At 43.5% G+C, this 26,649-nt stretch overlaps 1 protein-coding gene across 1 annotated transcript in view; it reads right to left on the reverse strand.

Moving 5' to 3' along the window:
• Positions 1-14,343: 14,343 nt before the first annotated feature.
• The window catches only part of POP1 (POP1 homolog, ribonuclease P/MRP subunit), a 32,061-nt gene continuing 19,755 nt past the window's right edge, over positions 14,344-26,649 (reverse strand). Inside the window, exons 12-16 of the mRNA XM_004370745.2 lie at positions 22,419-22,534; positions 19,768-19,959; positions 17,765-17,919; positions 16,113-16,457; positions 14,344-15,183 (exon numbers count right to left, since the gene is read on the reverse strand). Of these exons, the coding sequence (XP_004370802.1) occupies positions 14,529-15,183; positions 16,113-16,457; positions 17,765-17,919; positions 19,768-19,959; positions 22,419-22,534 (1,463 nt within the window). The 3' untranslated portion in view covers positions 14,344-14,528. The remainder of the gene's footprint in view (positions 15,184-16,112; positions 16,458-17,764; positions 17,920-19,767; positions 19,960-22,418; positions 22,535-26,649) is intronic.

Consider the following 26,649-nt stretch of genomic DNA (forward strand, 5'->3'; position numbering starts at 1 on the left):
GTGTGTCCTCTTTACATTTCCCAGACTACCTTACACTGACGTTGAGGCAACTGCACTACATTTGGCCAATGAATTGTGAACAGAAGGGGCAGTTTAGTCACCACAAGTCTGTGTGGTGGCAGCCTTGGAGAGCTCTATTCTGGATGAGGTAGTTTCGAGATGACAGAAGGCTGTTCAACCCACATCACACTGTGATTTGAGTAAGAGATAACCTCTGAGTTTGTTACGCCGTTGAGATTTCAGAGTTTATCCATTGCGTCAGTTCGTGTTACCGCATCTATAAAATAATGCAGGTAATACCAATTGCACAAGGTTGTTGTTAGGATTGAATGATGTACTAACTGTTAAAAATCATGCGTGCCACTGCAGGGGAAGTCAGCACAACTGGACTAAACCAAAGCTAAGAAGCCTACCAAATACAACCAAAGACTTCGAAGGACAGAGTAGCAGGGGCGGGGGTCTGGGGACCATGCTTTCAGGGGACATCTAGGTCAATTGGCATAGCAAAGTTTATTAAGAAAATATTCTGCATCCTACTTTGGTGAGTGGCATCTGGGATCTTAAAAGCTAGCGAGTGGCCATCTAAGATGCATCAGTTGGTTCCAACCCACCTGGAGTAAAGGAGAATAAAGAACACCAAAGTCACAAGGAGAGCATTAGCCCAAGAGACAGAAAGGGCCACATAAAACAGAGACTGCATCAGCCTGAGACCAGAAGAACTAGATGGTGCCCAGCTACCACCAATGACTTCCCTGACGGGGAACACAACAAAGAGTCTCTGTTGGAGCAGGAGAAAAGTGGCGTGCAAAACTCAAATTCTCGTGAAAAGACCAGACTTAATGGTCTGACTGAGACTGGAGGAACCCCAGAGAGCATGGCCCCCGGACTCTCTGTCAACCTAGCACTAAAACCACACCCAAGGCCAACTCTTCAGTCAAAGATTAGACTGGACTATGAGACATAAAATGATATTCGTGAAGAGTGTGCTTCTTAGCTCAAGTAGATACATGAGACTAAATGGGCAGCTGCTGTCCAGAGGTGAGATGAGAAGGCGGAGAGGGTCAGGAGCTAGTTGAATGGACACAGGAAATAAGGGGTGGAAAGGAGGAGTGTGCTGTCACAGTAAAGGGAGAGCAGCTAGGGTCACATAACAATGTATGTATAAATTTTTGTATGAGAGACTAACTTGAACTGTAAACTCTCACTTAAAGTACAACAATTTTTTAAAAATCATGTGTGCGTTCTCTCTCAAGTAACTCAATTTAATTGAACAAATGCTTAACAAGCAATTTCTACTTGTGTGGCACTGTGCTGGGTGCTAGGAATACAAACTCACGGGTCCCACCCTCAGGGACATTTTTAGGCTAGCTGGGGAGACATGTAAGCAGACATATTACTAATAACATGGCAAATGCATTATTATGGGACATAATATGGCCACCATATGTCTGTCAGTTTGTCATACTGTGGTGGCTTGCATGTCGCTGTGGTGCTGGAACCTATGCCACCAGAATTTCAAATACCAGCCGGGTCACCCACTGTGGACAGGTTTCAGCAGAGCTTCTAGAGTAAGACAGACTAGGAAGAAAGGACTGGCAATCTACTCATGAAAATTAACCAATGAAAACCTAATGGATCACAACAGAGCATTGTGTAACTCGCTTGCTTTGGACCTGTCATCAGCAGGGCTCAATCACTGGAAAAGGATATTATGTTTGGTGAAACGGAGCACTGATGCGGGCAAGGGAGACCCTTGATGAGTTTCGTTGGCACAATAGCCGGAGCGATGGACTAAAACATGCTGGCATTCTTGAGAAAAACCCAACACTGGGCAACATTTCATTCTGTCGTATATAAGGTCACCAAGAGTAGACTACAAGGCAACTATCTATTTATCTACACAATAAGGAGGAGGGAGTGATTAATGCTGGAGGATTCAAGAAAAGTGTCACAAAAAGGGTAGAATGGGCAGTGTTTTGAAGAATAAATAAGAGCTTGTAGGTTAAACAAGTCAGGGAGACGGAGGGATTGGCTATGAATGGGGGGCGTGCTTGACAATGGGGAGCCCGTTAGTGGTCTTTAGAAGTCATCTAAGGCCGAGGATTCTGACTTCACTTTCACTTCGAGTGAGCAGAAGGGATTTGGTCAGGGTCCAGGAAAGCAGACAAGTCTCTTTTGTTCCTGGTGGGAAAAAAAATCAAGTTTTATTATTATTTTTTTAAGGCCATGGAAAAATGTCCTGCTTTACTCGTATTCGCTGGGAAGAACGCATTTGGGTCGTTCGTGTCTGCTTCCCCAGCCGGACTGTGAGCTCCTAGAGGGCAGGGGCCAAACTGGACATATATGTCCCTGGGTTCCCCAGCATGGGGCCTGGTCCGTAGCGAGAGTTCAACAAACGGCTATTGAATCCAAAAGAACATGAGCGTCATCCCGTTCCCTGGGCTGCAGCACTGAACAAACAAAACTGCATGGCCCTCAGGGCTCGCTTTCCTGGATCTCCCGAAATCTCTCTATTCGCATCAGTCCCAGGACTGAACTGACGTTTCTCCCCTGGGACTTCTGGGAGCGCCTGCGTCGGTCCACTTCGCCACCCAGTGGCCATTCCCAGCGACTGCACCTTCTCTAGCTGCGAGGAGGAGGCCCTCTCTGTCTTCGCATTGTCAACCCCTTATCCCCACAGCTTGGACGGAAAAAAGAATTGGGAACTGGTCATCCTCAGCCCCAATCCATTCTCTAACGTCTCTCAGAACGGGCAGGCACCGCTTCGACCACGATTATTTTGGCCTGGATACCCTAAGCCCCTAGGAGTCCCTGGGTGGCCGAAACGGTTAAGGGCTCGACTGCTAGCCGAAAGGTTAGCGGTTCAAACGCACCTAATGGTGCCTTGGAAGACAAGCCCGGCGATGTGCTTCCGGAAGGTCACAGCCTTGTGGAGCAGTTCTACGCCGCACACGTGGGGTCACCTTGAGTAAAAATCAACTCAGTGGCAACGAACAACAACCTTAAGCCCCCGTTTGCCAGGCGTCTGTTAATGGGAAGTCACTGTAAGAGCTCAGCAGGGGGCAAAGACCAGGTATGGCAAACTCTCACTAAAGAGCATGTTGGTGAAGAATGCTAAAGATCTAGGTTGGATCCCAACTCCACCGTTTCCTAATTGTGTGACCCTAGGCTGTCACCTCCCCTCACTGAGCCTCAGTTTCCCTCTCTATAAAACGGGGTGATATAACTTATCTAATAGAATTGCTGTGAGGATTAAAAAACATACTCCATATAAAGTGAGCTAATGCTGAGTGACTGACATGTAGCAAGTACACGAAAGATAGAAATACAAAGCACTTGTGCCTCTATTACTGCATTTGAGCTTTGCTTCAAGGTAGTGAGGTGGATATTCATATTATTTCCATTTTATTCACAAAAACACTGAGGATCAGGGAGGTTAAGTGACTTGCTAAGGTCTTTCATCCAGGGAATGGCTGAACTTGAAGCCAAGACTTCTTATTCTTGCCTGCATAGCAGGCAGTTCTTGAAAGAAGACATATCGAGGGTAAAATTGCTGAGGAAAAGATGCGAAGATCAAAAGAGAAAGGAAGAAGAGATGGAAAACTTAAATCCAGCAGAGCAACCCACTTTCTTCGTTTGTGAATTTTAGATGCTCTTTCTGAAAAATGTTTTATTCAAAAAGTTGGTCAGGAGGCCTGGGTTCTGTCCTGCTCTACAGCTGGGTGACTGGGTGACTTTAAATGAGTGACTTCCCCTCTCTGGGGATCAGTTTCCTACTCAGCAAAATGGGGAGGTGGGACAGGATGCCTGCTCAGGGGCCTTTCAGCTCACAGCACTCCACAGTCGATGGCTCTCAGATTCCCTGGGTAGAAGCTGCCCAACCGTCATCCTTCGGATGGCCACGACCTGAGGGATGTCACCATTTGCCCTCAGATACCTCCAGTGAGAGAAAGAAAGGACATAGAACTCTGCCCTGGGGGGTGACAGATGGAAAAAATAATCCTTTGACTCAATCACATGAACAGGATTAACATTAATCCCCAGTTGGGACTGAATAACTGTGCCCAAAAAGGCCCCGCGTGAGGGGCCAGGAGGGCGTCAGGCGCAGAGCGATGCAAGCTGGGGAGCCAAGCCAGTGATTTACGGGCAAGATTAAAAGAATGAAATGAGCGGAGGCTTCGAAGATGGACGCTAGGCAGGGCAGGAGGAGAGGCGGCTGCTTCACGAGGATCCCTCTGAGCCCAGAGAGACACTGCTACGAGGCATGCCCACTCCTTTCTGAGAGGGAGGGTGGTTGGTTTATTTTTTTAATTGTTTTGCTTTTGGCTGATGTTTTAAATATGAGCAGGCCAATTGGGAGATGTAATCACGGGCCTTTCATACACGCCTAACAATGGCAAGATGAATGGCCTAGGGTGGTGCTTGAGTCATAAATAACAGCGGCGTATTGGGGTGAAATTAAAGAGAGAGAAAAGCAAAGGAAATAAATTTAATGGGACTCCAGGGCCATCTTTTCTAGGAAAACATGAGAATGAGGAAGACTTGATTTCCATGCCAGACCAAGAGCCAAAACCCTCAACACGCTTCATGTGGCACCAAAGCAACAAGTTGTTGTAGACCTTGAACTCCTTAAGGACAAGTCCATGTTTGATTTTTATTTGTCTCTGACCCCTCTGGGGCGCAGCACAGAATGACATATCTCTGATGGCCTGAAAAAATGAATGAACAAACGAACAAATGAATCAGTGAGAAGAAGCACAACATGGCATATGGTTATGAACTGAGACATCAGCCAGCTTAGGCCCAAACCCCAAATGTCCCTTACTAGCAAATTATTGAACCTCTCTAAACCTCTATTTCCTCGTCTGTAAAATGGAAAGAATAGGCAGTGTGGTGGTAAATATTAAGTGGAATATTCCCATAAAGGCCTGGTATGTAGAGAGTGTCCAGTCAGTATTGGTTATTTATTATTATCAATGACTGTATGGAGCCCTAGTGGCACAGAGGTTAAGAGCTATGGCTACTAACCAAAAGGTCTGAAAGTTTGTAGTTCAAATCCACCAGCTGCTCCTTGGAAACCCTATGGGGCAGTTCTACTCTGTCCTACAGGGTCGCTATGAGTCAGAATTGACTTGACAGCAATGAGTATTTTTGTTGTTTTTTTTTTTAAATGGCTGTATGAAGTAATTGGAAACTTTAAAACTCATTCCACATTCTAAACTGGTAGAACTAATTTTCTTTTCCAAACTTGAAGGAGACACAGTTGAAAAACCACTGGTGACAATGATGAGGGACATCTCCTACTGGGGTTCCACACACCTTAGCTGTCCCCTGCTTCCAGCTTGACTCCGTGATCACCCACTGGGGTTCCACACACCTTAGCTGTCCCTTGCTTCCGGTTTGACTCCATGGTCACCCACAGTAGGGGTAGGAACTCCTCTCCCCCACTCACCGCCACTCCTCAGACTTGGGGAACTGTCCACAATTCAGCTCGTGAATATGGCAAAGGTCTAGCCCACACCCACCCTTACCCCAACCCTCTAGGTAAGGTGCGGCGGGGCAGAGCCAGGCAACTCTGTATTTGACTGACTGCTGGCCCAAGAAAAACAACATGCAAGACCCCAACCCTCACTCATCCCATGCTGAAGGCCAGCTTCCTTCCCCATGGCAGTGCCTCAGCAGGCTGGGATGCATCTTGATGAGTGGTAAGCCTTCCGGGAAAACAAGCTCTGCCCCTGTGAGAAGCAATCCCCCCCACTTCCCCTCCTCTCTGGTTTAGAGCACTACAGCCACAAGAGGCAGAAGACAATGAAAGACTCGTAAAGGAATTTTATGGACTGAGATCTCTAAGGCTTTGTGTGAGAGCCCAAGTTCCAGGAGGATCTTCTAAGAAAAAACTTCTTTTGGTCATGCAGCCTCCCACCCTGTCAGCCCTCTCGGCCTAGCAGGGGTGCCTTTGAGGTGTTTGGCCTTACTCTTCTCCCCTCACAGCACTCTGGGCTCGCAGGGCCAGGGCAAGCTTGGCTGGGCCCTTCTCCCCTGATGAGGGTGGGTGCCTCCACAGATGACCCAGCCAATGCTCCCAGGGCAAAGGACTGAAATTACAGTCTCGGAGGCCACTCAGGCCTGCATGGCATGATATGAGTGGACAGGAATGACTTGGGGCCACCCAAGATGCCAGATGAAACCGAATGCAAACAGACACTCTGGTTTCTCTCTGTGGCCGCCTTGGGCCCCCTCTCGCAACAGCAATACCAGGAAGACAGGATCTGGCATCTCAGACACATCCCTTCCAGCACCTAACAGCTGAGTGGCTAAAAGGAAGGCCATGCCAGGCTCCGCTGGAATTTACATTAGCCCAAGTCACTAAAGTGTGAGGCCGTGGGAGCCACGGGGCATCATAAAGTACCTAAAAGTTATCTAAAGGGACTTGTGCTAGATGTTGAAAGAAAGACAAATTCCTGAGAATATTCAGCAACCAAAAACTAGGTCTTACTGTTAAACTAAAACCAAACCAGTTGCTGTTGAGTCAATTCCAACTCATGGCAACCCTGTGTGTTTCAGAGTAGAACTGTGCTCCATAGGGTTTTCGTGGCTGTGACCTTGCAGAAGCAGATTGCCAGGTCTTTGTTCCGAGGCATCTGTGGGTGGGTTTGAACCACCAACCTTTCAGACAGTAGTTGAGCACTTAACCATTTTTGCCGCCTCTGGACTCCATATGGGTAAGCTAAACCCCGTTGCTGTTGAGTCAGTTCTGACTCACAATGACGCTATAGGACAGAGTAGAACTGCCCCATAGGGTTTCTAAGGCTGTCATCTTTACTGAAGCAGACTGCCACGTCTTTCTCCTGCAGAGCAGCTGGTGGGTTCTAACAAGTGACCTTTTGGTTAGCAGCTAAGTGCTTAACCACTGCACCAAAAGGGCTCCTTACTGTTAAGCTGTTGTTGTTGTTAGGTGCCGTCGAGTCAGTGTCGGCTCATAGCGACCCTGTGTACAACAGAATGAAACATTGTCTGGTCCTGCGCCATTCTCAGAATCGTTGCTATGTTTGAGCCCATTGTTGCAGCCACTGTGTCAATCCATCTCATGGAGGGTCTTCCTCTTTTTCGCTCACCCTCTACTTTACCAAGCATGATGCCATTTTCCAGGGACTGGTCCCTTCTGATAACAAGACCCCACTAATTCGTCACACCCATAAAGAGTGACGTTCAAATTTGTGAAAAGTCAATAGCAAAGTATCTGAATCTTATAAGTGGAAAAAAACCAGAAAGATTATCTCTCTTGGTGATTCTCAAACAGGATCCCGTGAATGGACTGTGTTGGAATTACCTAGGGAGCTTAATAAAAATGACAATGTCAGGCCACACCACAGATGTAGTCGAGTTTGACTCTCTAAGGGATGATGCTCAAGATTTTGTGTTTTTAGCAAGCTGTGCAGGTGCCGCTGATGATAACCAGGCTTGGCGTTGCTCTTCGAAACTGTATGTGTCTAGGAATCATCACTGATCTTGTTAAAATCAGGTTCTATTTCAGGAGGTCTGGGATTGGCCTTAAAACCCGTTGCCATTGAGTCAATTCCGACTCATAGCAACCCTATAGGACAGAGTACAGCTGCTCCCATAGGAAAACCCTGGTGGTGCAGTGGTTAAGAGCTATGGCTGCTAACCAAAAGGTTGGCAGTTCGAATCCACCAGGCACTCCTTGGAAACCCTATGGGGCAATTCTACTCTGTCCTGTAGGGTTGTTATGAGTCAGAATCAACCTGATGGCAACGGGTTTGGTTTGCAGGTTTTGAGGATTGGCCTGGAATTCTGCATTTCCAACAAGCCCCTGGGTGATACTGATGCTGCTGGTCCAAGGGCCACACTCTAAGTAGCAAGACTACTCTCCAAGCTCTCCCATTTTACAAATGAGGAAGCCAAGACAGAAACCGAGCTGCAAGCATGGAGAAGCCAAGAGGAGAGCTGCTGAGTTTGGAAGAGGAAAAAAAAAAATGAGATGGGTGGCAGATGAGCAGAAGAGAATCTGTAAGCTAGTTGGGAAAGAGTAAGGGTAAAGCCAGCCCCAGAGCCAACAGAAATATCCCCACTCTGTTGTTTCCTTACCTGACAATAGTCTTGGAGTTTATTTCCTAATGATTGTTGCTGAAGTACAAAGGGAAATATACAGAACCATACCAGGCAATGCCCACTAAAGGAAGAAAGGCTCTCTGCCCCTGGTCTTACGGTTTGCTGAGCAGCTGGACCATAACTGACCCAGACTTTGGCAAGGTGAGTTTTAGAGTCTACACGCTAACTTCTGACACTTGTTCGAGAGTGGTCACCAGGCACCTTAGCACCGCTCCTCCGACAGACAAGCACACCCACACACATACAAACACACACAGAGCTTGGCTTCTCCAAAGTTGCAACAGGAACTAGCCACCCTATCTCCTGAGGGCCCTGTGCTGGACATCTTTTATTCCATCTCACATTCTCTCAGCCCACTTTTTGCTCAGTCCTTGCTGCAGCAATCAGCTTAGAACAGGTGTAACCCAAAAGCACCTTGCCTTAGCTACAGCCCTTGTTTTCTGCCCGGGGGGGCTTTTCTGCTGGCCTAACACAGGATACATTCAGGAGCAGGCTCCGCCATTCTAGCACATGAGCAAACCTCGAGGCGCAAGAAGTTAACACTCCTTAGGGCAACCCTTGACCAGTAGGAATGAGAGCTGGTAAATAGATGTCACTTTTCTGGGCCACCCAAGGACAATTCAGAGGTGTACCCATATAGTTCCTCAGAGTGTCCCAGTGGGATTGAGCCCCACTGGTAACCAGCTCAACAGTGTATGCTTGGATTGGCTTTTGCTCCTTCCCCCACACACTCTTCCCAGTCCCCCCACTCCTATTCCCTTAGGTCACTTCCCACAACAAATAACCTGCCTGTAAGCAGTTGCAGGCTCTGCTTTTGGGGGAAACCAAACTAACTCATGCCCCAAGCAGTGGCAGCTGAGTCCTGCAGAGCAAGGGATGGGGAGGCTGAAGACTTTAGAGAAGACCCACAATGCACCCAGAACATTCAAGGCTCTCTCTAAAGCCAGCATCCCCTGCCTGGGGCTCATACAGCTGTGTACGGTCATTCTGTGAACAAATTATGTCTTGTCCAAAAAATAATGTAAGGTCCTCTGTGAGATATTGGAAACAAGAGAAGGAAAGTTAAAGAAATGACGCTTATTTAGCCTGTGGAGGAGAAAGCAAAAAGGTTAATAAGTGATTTCCTAAAGCTAAAGGGATGGTGCTCACTGTTAGCTGAGGAAAGAAAAAGGGGAGATAGGCTTAGGCTGGAGCTGAAGGGGCAGTTTCTGGGAAAGTCGTTTAGCCCATCAGTGCTGCCAAGGTGGTGAGTGGCAGCTCCTGGTGACGTAATGCACCCCCTGTCATCAGTGTCATTTAGCTCATCATCAGAGGCACTTAGCTGGTGACAGGGAGGACAAACTTATTGGGACTAATGTGGATGGGATTCATTTCTTAGATAAGAGCTTTGCTTTTTTTCTGTAGGGGACCTCTTTAAAAATCACTAAGCTTCTTCAAACTAGATTTTGGTAGTATTGTTCTGCCCCAAAACACAGAATATTGGTTGATTTGTGAACTCATAAACTTCCCCATTCCAAGAACGTACACAATTGTATTTTAGTTCTCTTGTGTGCCAGACAGGTTGTTTTTTTTCATTAGGTCTTGGCGCCACCTAGTGGCTCATTTGTCCATTGCAAAGTATGCCTGGGCTCAAATACTATTGCTGTTTCGTTACATTCAACACTGTACATTCAATGAACTACATTCATTCATCAATTCAACAAAAATATATTAAATAATTTTACAGGTTAATATTTTCAAGAACGAGCACACTGTGATAACCTAGAACCTAGAGGTAATCAAGAAAGATATGGTCTCACCTTCATAAGGATCACAGTCTAACGGAGCAGAGAATAACCAACAACAAAAGAATTAATTATTGCCCATTGTGATGTCCTAAAGAAAGAAATCCACTGTGTGACGGAGGGTAAGATAGGCAGGAGGAGATTTTAAATAGGGCAGGCAGGGAAGGCCTCTCCAAGAACCATCAACACCAACTTGCAAGGATGGGATGAGAGGGAACCGTCCTGCAGAAAGCATAGGGGCAGAAGGGGTGAGAACATTCTATGAAATCAGAGAACAGCACGTGCAAAGCCCTAGAGGCTTCAAGGGAGTGGCTGTTCAAGGAACTGAAAGATCAGCGTCTTCAGAGCACAGTGAAGCTGAGAGAGGCGTAGTGGGATTGGAGGGAGGTTGTTGACAATGAATTTTTCTGCAATGAGTAGAGTTCAATGTCTGTAAACATTTCCTTAACTGAAACCACACAGATTGTTAGGGTAGGTTCTTTCAGAACAGCATCTTTTTTAAAAAGAGAAGTGTAATTTTGTGAACTTGGTCATTTTCCCAGATCCAGCAGGCCCCTAACCAGGGACTTCAATGACAGCTGTGTGTCCCTCTCAAGATACCCTGCATCTGCTCCTGCCCTGCATGGTCCCCACTACAGTTAAGTTTCTGTATCCTTGACTACTTGCATTGGAACCTAATTTTAATAGCCTGGAACAGTGGTTCTCAACCTTCGCTGCAAGTCACCTGGGGAGCTCTTAAGAATCCCAATGCCCAGACCACACCCTAGACCCATTAAATCAGCATCCCTAGAGGATCTTGGAGCCGTGGTGGTGAAGTGAAGTGCTATGGCTGCTAACCAAAAGGTTGGCAGTTTGAATTCACCAGCTGCTCCTTGGAAACCCTATGGGGCAGTTCTACTCTGTCATGTATGGTCGCTAGGAGTCGGAATTGACTCGATGGCAACAGGCTTGGCTTGGGCCTGGTGGACCTTGGGCACCAGTATTCTGAAAGCTGTGCAGCCAAGATTGAGAACTGCTGGTCTGGAAGGATACTCACCAAGAGGGGAGAAGATGATCTCATTTCATGCCCATAAGTAGTGAAGGTTACTCAAGTATGAGCCAGACTAGGCCTCTTCCCCAGGTGGAAGCCCCACTCTGGGCCACCCAGCCATCATCATGATGCTTTTATTGAGTTCCTACTGATGCTTCATAAAGCAGTCAACAGACCCTCATGAAGTGAAATTGTAGACAGATATTCCCTACTGGCAAACAGGCCTGCTAAAGGCATTAGAATGATCAGGTTCCCACCACCTCATTACTCACTGGAGCTCTCCCAACGTGCAGAGGGCCCACAAAGCCAGACTTCCTACAGCAGGGGTTCTCAGCCCGAAAGTACATCAGAATCCCCTGGGGCACTTTGAAGAAATACTGATGCTTGAGTCCCACCCCAGAGATTGATTTCTGGGGTGGCTTGCACAACCATTGTGTTTATAAGGTAGCCCAGGTGATTCTAACGTGGAGCCAGGATGGAAAACCACTGTTACTAAAGAAGACACCGTCTGTGGGTCATTGTGCCCTGAGGAGGCCTGGAGTTGCTGCAATTGCTGTGTAGTTGGGGTTGTTGCTCTGAGTGACCCACAATTGCTAGTCTTTCTGTTACTTTCTATCATCTGCTAAGCAGCCCAGTCTTGGACCTAGCTTCAGTGCACCTCAGCTCGGAGGCCACACTAGTAGAGCAGTTAAGACCACAATGGGGTCATACAGTTAACCACCCATCTCACATGGGTGGGGAAGACCCACTGGCTGGGAAGAAAGAACCTACCTAGACACGTGGCAGCCAAGACAGCAATGCTCCATTTAGTGCATGATGGACCAGTTACCTACCTTCTTCCCGTTTCCAATAAAAGGATATTCACATTAGGGTTCACAGTAAACAAGGTCCATAATGAACTGGCAGCTTGGACTTAAGTTACACATGACACAGGTTTTTAATATAAGCAATTACTGGTGCTATTTTTCTTAGAAGAAATTACCCCCCCACATCTTAAAACCTAGAAGGATATGTACCAGAAAAGTAACAATGGTTGCATCTGGGGGGTAGAATTGTTTTCAGTGGCTGTCAAGTCAGTGGCAACTCATGGCAATCCCATGCACGACAGAATAAAATGCTGCCTGGTCCTGTGCCATTCCATGATAGGTTGTGGATCAGACCATAGTGATCCATAGGGTTTTCAGTGGCTGATTTTCAGAAGTAGATCACCAGGCATTTCTTCTATGTCTGTCTTAGTCTGGAAGCTCCACTGAAACCTGTCCAGCATCATAGCAACACGCGAGCCCCCACTGACCAGTGACAGCTGTGTATGAAGTGCATTGGCCTGGAATCGGACCCCGGTCTCCTGCACGGAAGGTGACAATTCTACCACTGAACCACCGCTGCCCCTAGGTATGCCCACCCTCTCCAAAAACATGAGGTCTGTGAAAGACACTGTATTTCTTTCTTGTAGATATTTGCAGAGCCTTGACTTACTAATATTCATGGTGATTCTAAAATAGGAAGGTACAGCATATAATTTTTTCAAACTTATTTAGCCCTGAATCTTTTTTTGCAGGAAACATTCCCAGGGATTAGTGCTCCGAGGAACATGTTTTGGGAAACAGTCTATCCTCTCAGCACCTAGTTCCTTGACCTACTACAAACAAAGTCGAGTATTTAGGAATGTGCTCTGTCCCCTGTAACAAGGGCCAGGTGCCATACAGAATAAGGGGAGGTGACCACGCAGCACCTCAGACGCCTGTCATCACGTGAGCTAAGTCACAGATGAAATGACTCGAGCACAGACAACAAATGAGGAATGGTCCAAAAAATATTCACAACTGAACACTAGTGACATTTGAAGTCATTCTGTTTATAGACACCACTTAGTTATACTTTCTTTAGTCTCATTTTGGCTTGGACAGAAATAATTTGGAGGCATAGCGAGAGGAAAAACATCTGAAATTTCCCTTTGACTAGTGTAACACTTGCTGTAGCTTTTCCCAACTCATCTTCCCTAAAGACACTTAACTGCCAAATGCTACTGCAAACACCCAGTGCATTCACGTGAAATAACGCCAAACTGTACGTTCAATTGTTTTAATCTCAAATTATATTCTTCTGGGTTCAAGCCTGTGCTAGCCCTGCTAGTTTATGACAGGAAAATAAGGGACCAGAGGTATGAGTGAGACATACACAGCAACTAAAAGTGACCGGGTCACCTAGATGCTCTGCGCATGAAAAAAAAGCAATCCTGGCCCTACTCTTCCTAGCGGGCAGAGATGAGACCTTTCTTTTATACCTTGCTCAAAATCTCAGGTGAACAATGGGACTGACTCATTGGTGCTTAAAAGCAGCTTGTCATTTTGGTTATCGACCTTGCAGAGGTAGGCATTACACTGTACAGCCACATTTCCAAAGTGTGTTCCTAAGAATACTGGTCCTGCAAAGCGCTCCTTGCAAAAAAAGTTTGGAATCAAAGATTTAGAAAATACTGCGCGCGATTATCTACTTCCTGGAGATTTACAACGCACATTATCAAGGTTCTGTTGTTGTTAGGTGCCATCAAGTCAGTTCCAACTCATAGCAATCCTATGTACAACAGAACGAAACACTGCCTGGTCCTGCACCATCCTCATAACTGTTATGCTTGAGCCCATTGCTGCAGCCACTGTGTCGATCCATCTCGTTGAGGGTCTTAACTCTTTTTCACTGACCTTCTAGTTTACCAAGTATGATGTCCTTCTCCAGTAAGGCTCTACAAGTCCTTTAATAAAGAAATATTCAGCTTTGTTTTTTAAGCCAGAGTTTCCCGAATCAATCTGACCTTTAATCCTTTTTTTTAGGAAACACATTTCATAGAACATACTCTGGGAAATGTTCTTCTTTGGCTTTGGCAAATACTTTGCAGAAACAAAAAGCACAGAAAAATTAAGTAATTCCTAGAATCATGTGTTGGTCAACAACAAAGAGGACAAGGGGTCACAAAGTCATAGGCCCCCATTCTACTTCCAGCCCAACACTTTTGCCATAAACTGAGCTGCCTGAAAGCAGGTGGCAATAAATTTCCCATGGTCTCCTTCTTTATGACATAAGGTATCAGACATGCTGACTGCAGTTCAGAATTGAACATGGCCCATGCAGGGGACCATATTTCATGTAGAGGCCAGATGTTTATAGTCTTTTCCTCTCTTGTAACAAATAAACCATTGTCACTTATCATGACTACAAGGTTTTCCAAATAGACCCGACAGCCCTTTGAGCCTAATAAAAAAAAGCGGGGGGAGCGATAAAACACAGAGCTTCTGATTATTTTCAGCAAGAATTACACAGACCAAAAAAATCATGAGGCAAAAGCTTTTGGCTCTATGTAACAAATAATTTAAAAGGATACAGCAAAGACAAGCAAAGATGGAAATCAATGAGATTATCGGAATGATATAAACATTTCATCCATTTGCATAATACATCATTTTTTATTCTTGTTTCCAAGGAATTTCACATAATATTCTGAAATAGAAGAGAGAGTGAAAACAAAACTCTCCAGTTGTGGAACCTGGTAAACAAAGTTATACCATACCTGCTAGGATACAAGACGGCATTCACACCTCAATAGCAATTCTTGCAAATCGATACTGCAAGGAGGCAGGAGGCCTCAGTAACACCAAGCCCCTCTCATCTGCCGGCTGCCTGGATAGCATATCCAGCAAGCCTGTCAAACTAACAAACCCCAGTGCTTCTCCACAGCCAACTGCCATGGAAAAATCTCCCTGAGTGACAAACCCCAGGAGAACCCTGGAACAGTGCGAAGTCACAGCTGGGAGAGGGCCTGACCACAAGCCCAGTGTTAAAGCTTCATGCCCTGCGGTAGAATCCTCTCCTGCTAGGCCCTCGGGAGCAGCACTCCCTCGTCTCTGCCTCTTCTCCATCTTCTTCTTCTCTTTCTGTTTCAGGAGCTTGCTCTTGAATGGGTCACTGTGTTTGGACTCCTGGGGCCCACAGTAGAGCTGACCCTGACAGAGACGAAGGAGGTCCTCCTTCGCCGGGACACAGATCATGGTGTGTGGCTCTGGGCTGCCCTTGCGGAGCAGGGACAGGCTGACCCACACCAGGGCCCTGGGGAAGTGGCCCAAGATTGACAGACAGGCCTCTCGGGTCAGGTCTTGCTGGTCCCTGCCGGGGGCTGGTCGGGCTGCCCGGCTGCCCCCAGAGCTAGGCCCACACCAGGCTGACAGCTGCTTCAGTAATTTTCTCTCCCTACATGAAGTTGAAGACACGTGTTTGAGGATATTTCGTCAAATTAAAAAAAAAAAAAAAGATGATTAGGCATCGCTAGTGTTACATTTATTGTTTAGTGTTACATATATTTTTTAATACTATATGAGGGAAGGTCTCAAAACTGTAATTTTCTAAAAATTAAAAATAACACACATGAATACATCTTATTAATGATCTTTTTCTTTTTTCACATCTACTATTCTGAAACTGAAGGGCTAAAGGCTTACGACGCTGAAGGCAGAGAAAAATAAGGTGTTGGGATTAGAACCCAGGGCTGTAACACAGTGAAGAGGGGCTGATACTCTGATTAGCAGAGAAACTCCAAGTGACAGTTATACGTGAAGTTCCACTGAGAAAGAAGAACATGGAATTATGAAGAGTATAAGTAAGTATGAGACAAGGGGGCCAGGCACGTTTTAAACTTAACAGCCTGTAGCAGTGGTGGACACACTGTTACAGGGGAGCCTCTGTGACGCTACAATATTACACTGAATGGGTCACTAATTTACCACAAATTCAGATAATTCATAAGGAAATAGAAGAAATCTAGTTCAGTGATTTAAAGCAAAGAACGTCTGCTCAGACATGCAGACGTTCTTCGTTACTTAAGACCATCCTTGTGACAGTACCACTTTGTGAGCAAAGACTAAATGAAACGGGCCACAGCCTGCTCGGGAGAAAAAAGCTGCCTTGGTTTAAGTCTACGATGACAGTATTTTAGATCTTTTCATCGGTTAATATCATGCCCCAAATCAAATTTTATTACGCTATTTCCCTGAGCCCTCTAAGAAACAAGGCTTTCCTTTCAGGAAGTCCATAAATTCACTTGGGCTTTGCCTAAAGGAAATCATCCTGTTCAGCGCTAAAAGAATCAACCCCAAATTTATCCAGAAGTCCCGTACGCTTACCTAACAACGCAGAGGAGACCACCAGTGGCAGCAGCACTGCTCTCAGCAGCATCCTGGTCTCCGACCCGCTCAGTCCCTGCCTGGCCTTGACACCTTGTGTCCATGGCTTCTTCTGGCTCTCTGGGTTCGTTTACAGACAGTTTAACAGTTTCTTCGGGTATGGCAGCACAAGGCACCTCATCTCTCCTTGCGTCACTCTCTCCACCATTTGGAGATGAAGATACAGAAGACTCTTCTTGGGCCTGTACTCTTGATTCCCAGTCTTGAGTCAGCTGCACCCAGGGACAGCAGAAAGGGGCCAAAGTGCCAAGCTTAACATAGTTGGGCCGTTTTGCAGGAGGGCGTCTAATAAAAAACAAAGATGAGAACCAATTTTGAACAATTTAGGATTGGACAATTAAGTAGCCCCATGTGGCCTTGCCCAACTTCAGGGCATACCATTCCTGAAAGACTACAAGTAAATGGTGCCCCTCGGGTTGTACAATGGTGTCTCTGGACATTTACAAAGTTCAAAAGCCAAAAGGAACAAAAGGGGTTACAATGAAGTTTCTTTCTCTCTCTCTTCACCTCACATGACCCAGTTACCCTCCACAGAGAATATCATCATCAGCTCCTTATAAATCCTTCCAAGACCTTTGAGGTACAGAAAAGCAAATATGTTAATCTTTATTTCCCATTTTTATATAAATGGTAGCATACTACATACAGTATTTTTTATTAACCTCACTTTTTTTCAGGAAACATCTTATGGATTTAGCACATCAAGGGCTTCCTCACTCTTTTTTAAAAGGCTGTGTATCTTATTCCACCATGATTATATCTTAATTTATTCAGACAGCTCTCTACTGAAGGGCATTTTGGTGAGTTTTAAGCTTTTGCTTCTACAAATAATGCTGCAATGAATAACCTTGAACATTTTTCACATGCACGAGTAAATCCATAGGATAAATTCTGGGGTTTGTTCCAGCAACTAGCACTGGCCTAGTTAATACAATTCTCACAATCACACCATGAAGTAGGTTTTTTCTAAACCGAGGTCCCACAAGGTTAATCACACAGCTAAGTGGTGGAGCTAAGATAGGCAGTATGACCTCTCAAACCACTACATTACCCATACACAGCCATCGAGTCGATTCTGACTCATAGCGACCTCATAGGGTTTCCAGGCTATAAATCTCTATGGAAGCAGACTGCCACATCTTTCTCCAATGGAGCCACTGGTGGTTTAAAACCATCAACTGTATGTTTAACAGTCGATTGCTTTAACCACTGCGCCACCAGGGCTCCTTACTACATTACAGTGCTTCTTAAAAACATATGTGAATAGTTTTATAATCTTGCAATTAGAAAAGACTTTCTAGGCAGAACACTAAAGTCTAAAACCATACAGAAAATACAATGTTAAAAAGGGTGTAAAAATCTAAAATTGCAAGCCACAGAAAACAGGGAACGTTTGCAATACATGAGAACCAAACCCAAAACGAACCCATTGCCATCAAGTTGCTTCAGCACCTGTATAAACCATTCTACTAATACCCTGACCCATCCACTCCTTGATATCCTCACTTCCAATCTGTTATTTCACCAAACATGGCAGCCAACATAAGTAGGCACTTCCTCTCTTCCCCTTAAAAAGCCAATCAGTGTCTTACCTTCTGTACTTTTCAAGAAGATTCTTAGCTTGCTCTTTAGCAAACTGAATCCCAGCAGGGCAGTCTGGGAAATCACCTGGGATGTTAGGTGATCTTTTATACTGAGAATGTACTAAACCTTCTTTTAATCCTCCAACTCTGGCACCTCGATAGATCTAAAAGAAATATCAAAAAGATACTGTCAATTTAACTACTTAAAATGAAACTGCTTAATTAATTTGTGCAGGAAAAATGGGAAACAACCTAAATGTGCATCAAAAAGAGAATGGATAATGCACTTAGGGATAACCCCACCATACAACAGTAAAATAGTAAAAATGAATGAAACAGAGCTTCATCAATCAACATATAAAAATCTCAATGCTGAGTGAGTACAGTAAGTTACAAAAGGATATATACAGTGAAATACATAAAGTTTAAAAACATGCCCAACATAGTTATTTTGTTTTTGGATACAAACATACTTAACAAAGCTATGAACACATGCATGGTAGTGACAAACACCAAAATTGGACTAGTGATGATTTTAGAAGGAGGGAGGGAGGGAGGGAAATAGGATTTGACAGGGGCTATATAGGGTACTTCAAGCGAATCTGTAATACTTTATTTTTTAAGCTGGGTGGAGGGTGAAGGATACACAGGCATTCATTTTATCAGTGTCTATAGTTTTTTGTTTTATTGTACCTTAGATGAAGGTTTACAGAACCAACTAGTTTCTCATTAAACAGTACACATATTGTTTTATGACACTGGTTAACAACCCCACGATACAGTAACATTTTCCCTTCTCAACCTTGGGTTCCCTATTACCAGCTTTCCTGTCCCCTTCTGCCTTCTAGTCCTTGCCCCTGGGCTGTTGTGCCCCTTTTAGTCTTGTTTTGTTTTATGGGCCTGTCTAAACTTTGGCTGAAGGGTGAACCTCCAGAGTGACTTTATTACTGAGCTAAAAGGGTGTCCGGGGTCCATACTCTTGGGGTTTCTCCAGTCTCTGTCAGGCCAGTAAGTCTGGCCTTTTTTTATGAGTTAGAGCATTGTTCTACATTTTTCTCCAGCTCTGTCTGGGACCCTCTATTGTGATCCCTGTCAAGAGCAGTTGGTGGTGGTAGCCGGGCACCATCTAGTTGTACTGGACTCAGTCTGGTGGAGGCCATGGTAGTTGCGGTCCATTAGTCCTTTGGACTAATCTTTCCTTTGTGTCTTTAGTTTTCTTTATTCTCCCTTGCTCCCAAAGGGATGAGACTAGTGGAGTATCTTAGATGGCTGCTCACAGGCTTTTAAGACCCCAGACGCTACTCACCAAAGTAGAATATAGAACATCCTCTTTATAAACTATGTTATGCCAATTGAGCTAGATGTTCCCCGAGACCATGGCTCAGTAACTATGGTTTTTGTGTACTTGGAATATTTCATAATAAAAATAATTACGCAGGATTATTTTAAAATATTTCCCACCTAAATGATTAAATGAATTTCCTTTGTACTAGGCGTAATTGCTAAAAATTACCTGCATGAATCTAACAAATTCTTACATGCCTTTTATAATCTATAGCACCAAAGTAACATTTAAACCAACCAGAAAAAAAGACCATTCAATTTTAATAAAACTTTTTGCTACAGTAGATAAACCAGGAGTATATGACTAGCATTTTTTTAAAAAATGTTTTCTATACATCTATAAAAGTTAAGTCTTTTGTTTTTAAACTATAATAGATTTCTTCAAGTGAAAAACCTCAACATTTTGTTGCCTCTACTATTCAAATATCAGGCCACTTTAAAACCCTCAAAAATTCACAATACATCAGCACAACTCTTATGAATGAAAAACTGCTTCCAAGAACTAGATTCATGAAATATCTTGTATCCAGAATTATACTCTAAGGGCAGAAAAGTACCACTCAATTTCGAAGTTGTGCATAGGTCTGAACATTTTTCAGCACTCAGTATTCATTAGGAATGCATTTTAAATGTTGTAACTATTAGTCAGAATCAAAAAGTAAACTTACAAATGGAATCCAGAAAGCCATGCCCCAGCCCTTTGGAAGAAGGACATCCCAGCCACTTCCCCATCCCCGTCGGTCTTCACCAGTTACTTTCCCTGGCTGGTGAATCAAAAGTATAGGTATCTTGGATTCCTGGGGACCTAAAACAAGCTGTGACCCAGGCACCAGCAATTCACTTCTCATCCGGTTTAAATCCTAAAGTGGAAGAAAATAATTCAAGACAAACAACTCAAGTCTTCTGGGAGATTCTAGTGGGTCTCCCAATAAGCAGCTTTTAAAAGTTAAATACCCTTCTAAAAGGCAAAGAAAAACAAAAAGCATTCTCAACAAATAAATGGGAGCCATTTTAACTAAAAGGTAGCCCTCCTATGATAAAGCTTTTCCTCTCTACAAGTGCCAAATTATTTTAAATAAGCTGCTAAATTTGGGCTGGAATATACTAGATGATTCAAAGTTATAAAATGACATGTATTCATTCTGCTAATCGCTTATATCAAGATTAATCTTATGTTTTGATACTCTGTCCCTACATTTATTTTGATTAAAATCTGTTGTCATGAAATAAAAAGATAAAAATAATACAGTGACAATGTCTTAAGAAGGGGCAACTGGAAAAACACAGTGACTCCTGAGGATTTTTCACTACCTCTTAAGCATTCAAGACAGAAAATTCTATAAATTATTTGTTAAGTGGAACATAAAGAGTAGACAATAACACAAGCTTTCAGATTTCTCTTGTCAGCTGTAAAACCAGATTAATAGGTAGGCCAGAGGGCTACCACTTGATTTAGAAAACTGTACAAGAGACTGCCTCCATGTTGAAAAGTCTAATTGCACCTCAGGAAGCTCTTCAGGCCATGGCCAAGTCCTAATTCTTTTTTCTACCTTTGTACCAGTTTCCACTACCATCTGCATGCTGGTGATTCCAAAATATGTCTCTCTTCATCCCAGACCTTTCCTCCCTGAACAGAAACCTGTATCCCAGACATCTGTTCCTGGGAAGTCCCACGTTATTGTTGTTAACTTGCTGTCGAGCTGGCTCCAACTCATAGCGATCCCACATACAACAGAATGAAATGTTGCCCGGTCCTGTGCCATCTTCATGATCACTGGTATGCTCGAGTCCACTGTTGCAGCCACTGTGTATTCTGAGTGCTTTCCAAACTAGGGGGCTCATCTTCCAGCACTATACTGGACAATATTCTGCTCTGCTCCGTAGGGTTTTCATTGCCTAATTTTCGAAAGTAGATTGGCAGGCCTTTCTATCTTAGTCTGGAAGCTCTGCTGAAACCTGTCCACCATGGGTGACCCGATTGGTATTGGAAATATCAGTGGCATAGCTTTCAGCATCACAGCAACATGCCAGCCACCACAGTACAACAAACTGACAGACAGGTGGTGGGGAAGTCCCATAAGCCCCTCAAACTCAATTTATCCAAGACTGACCACATCATCTTTCCCACCACCTTTGCTTTCTACCTCTATTCCCCATCTAGCTGAAAGATGCCATAATTCACACAGATCATTTACTCACTCACTCAAATATTTACTTAGTGCATCTTATGTGCCAGACACTTTGCTAGAATCTGGAAATACGGCACAACAAACAAGTCAGACATGGTCTTGGTTCTCTTTTAGCTGACATTCTAAACCCTAGGTGGAATATTAGGAGCTAGCCTACAGGTCTCCTCCTTTCTTTCCTCTCATCTTCCAACCAGCTACAAAGTCTTGTCAATTTTACCTTCCAGAAATATATATTAAGCTCCATCCCCTTCATCCCAGGTCCCCTCCCCACTGCCACAATTCAGGCCCCCATCATTTCACACCTGGACGATCTCAAGGGCTCTTGAGGTCATCCAACCACTAGTCTCTCCAGCTCCGCTCCTTCCCATCCTCATCCCCAGTCTAATCTACTTTCCATACTACTACCAGAGTGAAATCTGATCATGTCATCGTTCTGCTTAAAACTTTATCTTCACAATAAAATCCAAATACTTAAAATGACTCAAGGCCCCTATTTATCTTTCCAGTTTCATTTCCTGCCCCACCTTCAACTCTAAGCTACTGCTCTATTTGGAGACTCAGGAGCATATCATCCTGTTTTGGCCTGGGCCTTTGGGCATGCTGTTCTCACTTCCTGCAATCCTTTCTCCACGGCAGCCTTGCCCCTGCCCCTGACCCAAAGAAGTCTGGTTAATTCTGACCAGCCCCTCCAACTAGGAAGCCTCCCCTAATTTCCCTAGTCAGAGCTCAGAACCTCTTCCTTAGGCTTCCTCAGTACCCTATACCTTTGACTATATCCTATTCATCTACCCCACCACCTATTACACTGCCTGGCCCGTGGTAGGTGTTCAGAAATGTGAAATTAAACAAGACAGAAACCATTTAAGGGAAAAAGGAAAAAAAAAGAAAGAAAAACATGTATTTAAACTACAAGGCTATCATTTCAAGAAAAAGTCTTTAACTTTTTCTAGAGATAGTCTACCCTAAAAATAGGAGAAAGAAGTATCTTAGTGTGTATCATAAGGGATCAATAATTTGAAAATAAAAGGAAGTCTATGGCATTCTATAAAGTATGAAATAACTCTTTACAGCTTCTAGAATTGTCACCAGTCATTCATGACCTTACCAATAATCCATATGCCATTAGTTACCTGCTCCGAGATTTTATTCTCTGTAACACTCTTACAGATAGCTTGGTTCCAGATAAAGCTATGCGTACACTCCACAGGCACACCCTCCAGAAGCAGCTGTCTAACTTTTTCATTATCTAAGACGGAAAAGAAACAGCCTTCAAACCACATCCTTCAGATCAATGAAGTCAAACTCTAAAAGTTGCCAGTAGACCTTTTTGTTATACAAGAAAGTATTTTATAGGGATTTACTTAACTTCTCTAGAAGAAGACATTTGACAAGAAATTAAGTTATTCTTACAGCCGGTTTCATAATTTGTGAACTAGCAAAGGCTCTGAAAATTTTTATTGTTGACACTTATTTTTAGTGTATTAAAAGCATGCAAACATCACATTAAATTGCCTCTAACTGCCTAATTCCAAATTCAAGAAAATCAAATTCTAGAACCACTGCAGAGGTGAGCAATGCCTCTATAAATTGCTGAGACAGGCCAGGCTGTGTTTTAGCTATTGGCTTCAGTGCTTTTTCTACCATTCCTGGCACAACAGCAGGGAGCCAACAGATATTATCCTTTTCTTCTGCCTCATACTTCAAATCTCTGATATCCATTTTTAATTGAACTAAATATTTAGTCCTCTGTGAATCAAATTATTCTAGTCCATTAAAATGAGCTTATTTTCTGTGAAACATCATTTCATCTCTTTAAATAAGCCACACTACACCAGAAAATACTCTAATGGAGAAGGGGAAGGAATTTTTTCTAGTTGTAAGCATGTATATTAACAGGAGAAACACCCTACCTGCCAAATTTCATTCTGATAGACTGAAGGATGAAAAAACAAAACAACAACAAAAAAAACCTCAGCCAATTCATGAGCTTTGGTAATGGTTCTAAAATGCCAACGTAGAAAGGTCACTCAAAGTCACATACCTGTGTGGATCTCATGGCTGGAAAAAAAAATAAGTTGGAAGCGTAACAAAGCACGGGCCAAAGTGTGATAGATCTCAGGGGAGAACAAAGTTAAAGAAAATCAAATTGATGAAAAGTTCTGAGATGCAAACTCCTTAAAAGCAGCAACTGCAAGAGGTGTCGCACGAATAAACGTATGCACACCCATGATCATTGCAGCATTATTCACAATAGTAAAAAGATGGAAACAACCTAAGTGCCCATCAACAGATGAACAAATAAATTATGGTACATGCACACAATGGAATACTATGCAACGATAAAGAACAATGATGAATCCACAAAACTTCTCACAACATGGATGAATCTGGAGGGCATCATGCTGAGTGAAATAAGTCAATCACAAAAGGACAAATACTGCATGAGACCACTATTATGAAAACTCAAGAGAAGGTTTACACACAGAAAAAACAATCTTTGATGGTTATGAGGGAGGGGAGGGTTGGGAGGGGAAATCACTAACTAGATAGTAGACAAGTATTAACTTCGGTGAAGGGAAAGACAACACACAACATACGGACAGTCAGAACAACTTCACCAAGGCAAAGCCACATTAAGTTTTTTAGATACACCAAACACATTGAGGGACCAAGTTACTGGGGCTGAGGACTGGGGACCATGATCTCTGGGGACATCTAGGTCAACTGGCATAACATAGTTCATGAAGAAAATATTCTACATCCTACTTTAGTGACTAGTGTCTGGGTCTTAAAAGCTTGTGAACAACCATCTAAAATACATCTATTGGTCCCATCACATTTGGAGCAAAGGAGAATGAAGAAAACCAAAGACACAAGGAAAATATCAATCCAAAGGACTAATGGACCACATGAACCACAGCCTCCACCAGCCTGAGCTCAGAAGAATTAGATGGTGCCCAGCTACCACCACTGCTCTGACAGGAATCACAATAGACGGTTCGGGACAGAGTAGAAGACAAATATAGAACAAAATTCAAATTCACAAAAAAAGACCAGATTTACTGGTCTGACAGAGACTGGAGGGACCCCTGAGACTATGGCCCTCAGAAACCCTGCTAACTCAGAACTGAAGCCACTCCCGAAGTCCACCATTCAGCCAAAGACGAGACACGCCTATAAAACAAACAACATGTGAGGAATATGCTCCTTAGATCAATCAAGTATAGGAGACCTAAGGGGCTAATGCCCAAAAGCAAAGACGAGAAGGCAGGAAAACCTGGATGAAAGGACAGAGGGAATACAGGGTGTAGAGGGAAAGGGGGAGAGTGCTGACACATTGCAGAGATTGCAACCAATGTCACAAAACAATTTGTGTATAAATTTTTGAATGAGAAACTAATTCGCGCTGTAAACTTTCACCTAAAACACAATTTAAAAAAAAAAAAAGCAGCAACTACATCTAGTACACTGCTCTTCCTCAGAGAGCTAATAGTCAAGAGCATCTCAAGTCGCAGCACTGCATATTGTGGAAGTTCACACAGCCCGTCTAGGAGCAAACAAGCTCCATTTCAAATAGCCTCTGTCTATCCAGAGCCCTTTTCTTGTAGAGCACTGCTATAGATTTGAGTACTGCAACTCAGATTTCATCACATTGGGCTGCAGACAAAAGATACGGTTAATTCCCAGGGTGTAACGACACAGGAAAGGACTAACTCATCTCTAAAGATTCTTAAAAAAATTTTTTTAAAAAGAAAGTACAGTATGTCTGAAGGCAAAGGAGAAGGACCTTCTAGGTTAACAGTACCCACAGGTGAGAGAAAAGAATATCACCAGCTGAGTCAGCATGCAATGCACAAATATCAATTCTGGATGTAATTACAAGTCCGGCCTCAACACTCATGTTAAGCATTTTCTCCTTCATATCCAGACAAAGCCTTCTAATTAACTACATAACTCCAGAATTATGACTTAAAGGTTGACTGAAATAGCTTGTTTTCTCCTTTCTTACATGTATATGAAACTCACCAAATTTCAAATTTTCTTTAAAAGGTTTACTTACAGAAGCAAAGGAAACTAATAAAAGGCTGTATCATTTGGGAATCAAACAAAACCAAAGCTATAGCCTTCAAATTCGCTCTATTTTTAATATGCAGAGCAGTTAGAGGGGGCCCAGGTGAAGCTATTAGATTTTTTCTCCCAAGAGCAGAAACTAAGAAGCTACGGCTGTATGACCAGTAACTGGCACTTCTGAAAGTCAGCTGCAGACCAGCACTCTAAAGTGCTGGCACAAGCTGTAAAAAAAAAAAAGGATGATCACTCACCTACCATGCTAAGTGGAACAAGACTCTTTCCATGTTTTTGGTAGTATGGCAGGTCACACTACCAAGCAATTTTAAAGAGAAAGACTAAAACAAGCTTTACAAGCACAACATAAGTTCAATGTTTTCTAAAGCACAAGGACCAGTTAAAAAAAATCTATCAAAGCAAATCAGCAAATGCTAAGGAAGCAAATTACAAAAAACAGTACAGCAGGAATAATATTTTTAAATCTCAACAAGAACACCCGTTACTTGTATGCAAAAATGCTGCAAAAGATCTCTTTAAAGTGTTAAGATGAAAGGAACATACAGAGTCACTGTACCAAAAAGATTTGGTCAACATTCAACCACTTCAGGAGGCAGCATATGATCAAGAATCGATGGAAGAAGTCCAAGCTGCACTAAAGGCACTGGCGAAAACAAGTCTCCAGTAATTTGCGGAATACCAACTGAGATGTTCCCACGAACAGATGCAGCACTGGAGGTGCTCACTCATCCATGCCAAGAAATTTGGAAGACAGCTAGCTACCTAGCCAACTGACTGGAAAAGATCCATATTTTACCCATTCCAAAGAAAGGTGATCCAAAAGAATGTGGACATTATTGAACAGTATCATTCATATCACACACAAGTAAAATTTTGCTGAATATCATTCAAAAACAGTTGCAGCAGTACATCGACAGGGAACTGCTAGAAAGTCAAGCCAGATTCAGAAGAGGATGTGGAACGAGGGATATCACTGCTGATGTCATATGGAACTTGGCTGAAAGCGAAGAATACCAGAAAGATGTTTACTTGTGTTTTAGTGACTATGCAAAGGCATTTGACTGTGTGGATCATAAAAAATTGAGAGGAATGGGAATTCCAGAACACTTAATTGGGCTTGTGAGGAAACTGTACATAGACCAAGAGGCAGTCATTCAAACAGAACAAGTGGATATTGTGTGGTTTAAAATCAGAAAAAGTGTGTGTCAATGTTGTATTCTTTTCACCATACTGATTCAATCTGTTAGCTAAGCAAATAACCCGAGAAGCTGGACT

Source organism: Trichechus manatus, unplaced genomic scaffold, assembly GCF_000243295.1.
Source record: "Trichechus manatus latirostris isolate Lorelei unplaced genomic scaffold, TriManLat1.0 scaffold00009, whole genome shotgun sequence".
Classification (NCBI taxonomy): Eukaryota; Metazoa; Chordata; class Mammalia; order Sirenia; family Trichechidae; genus Trichechus; species Trichechus manatus.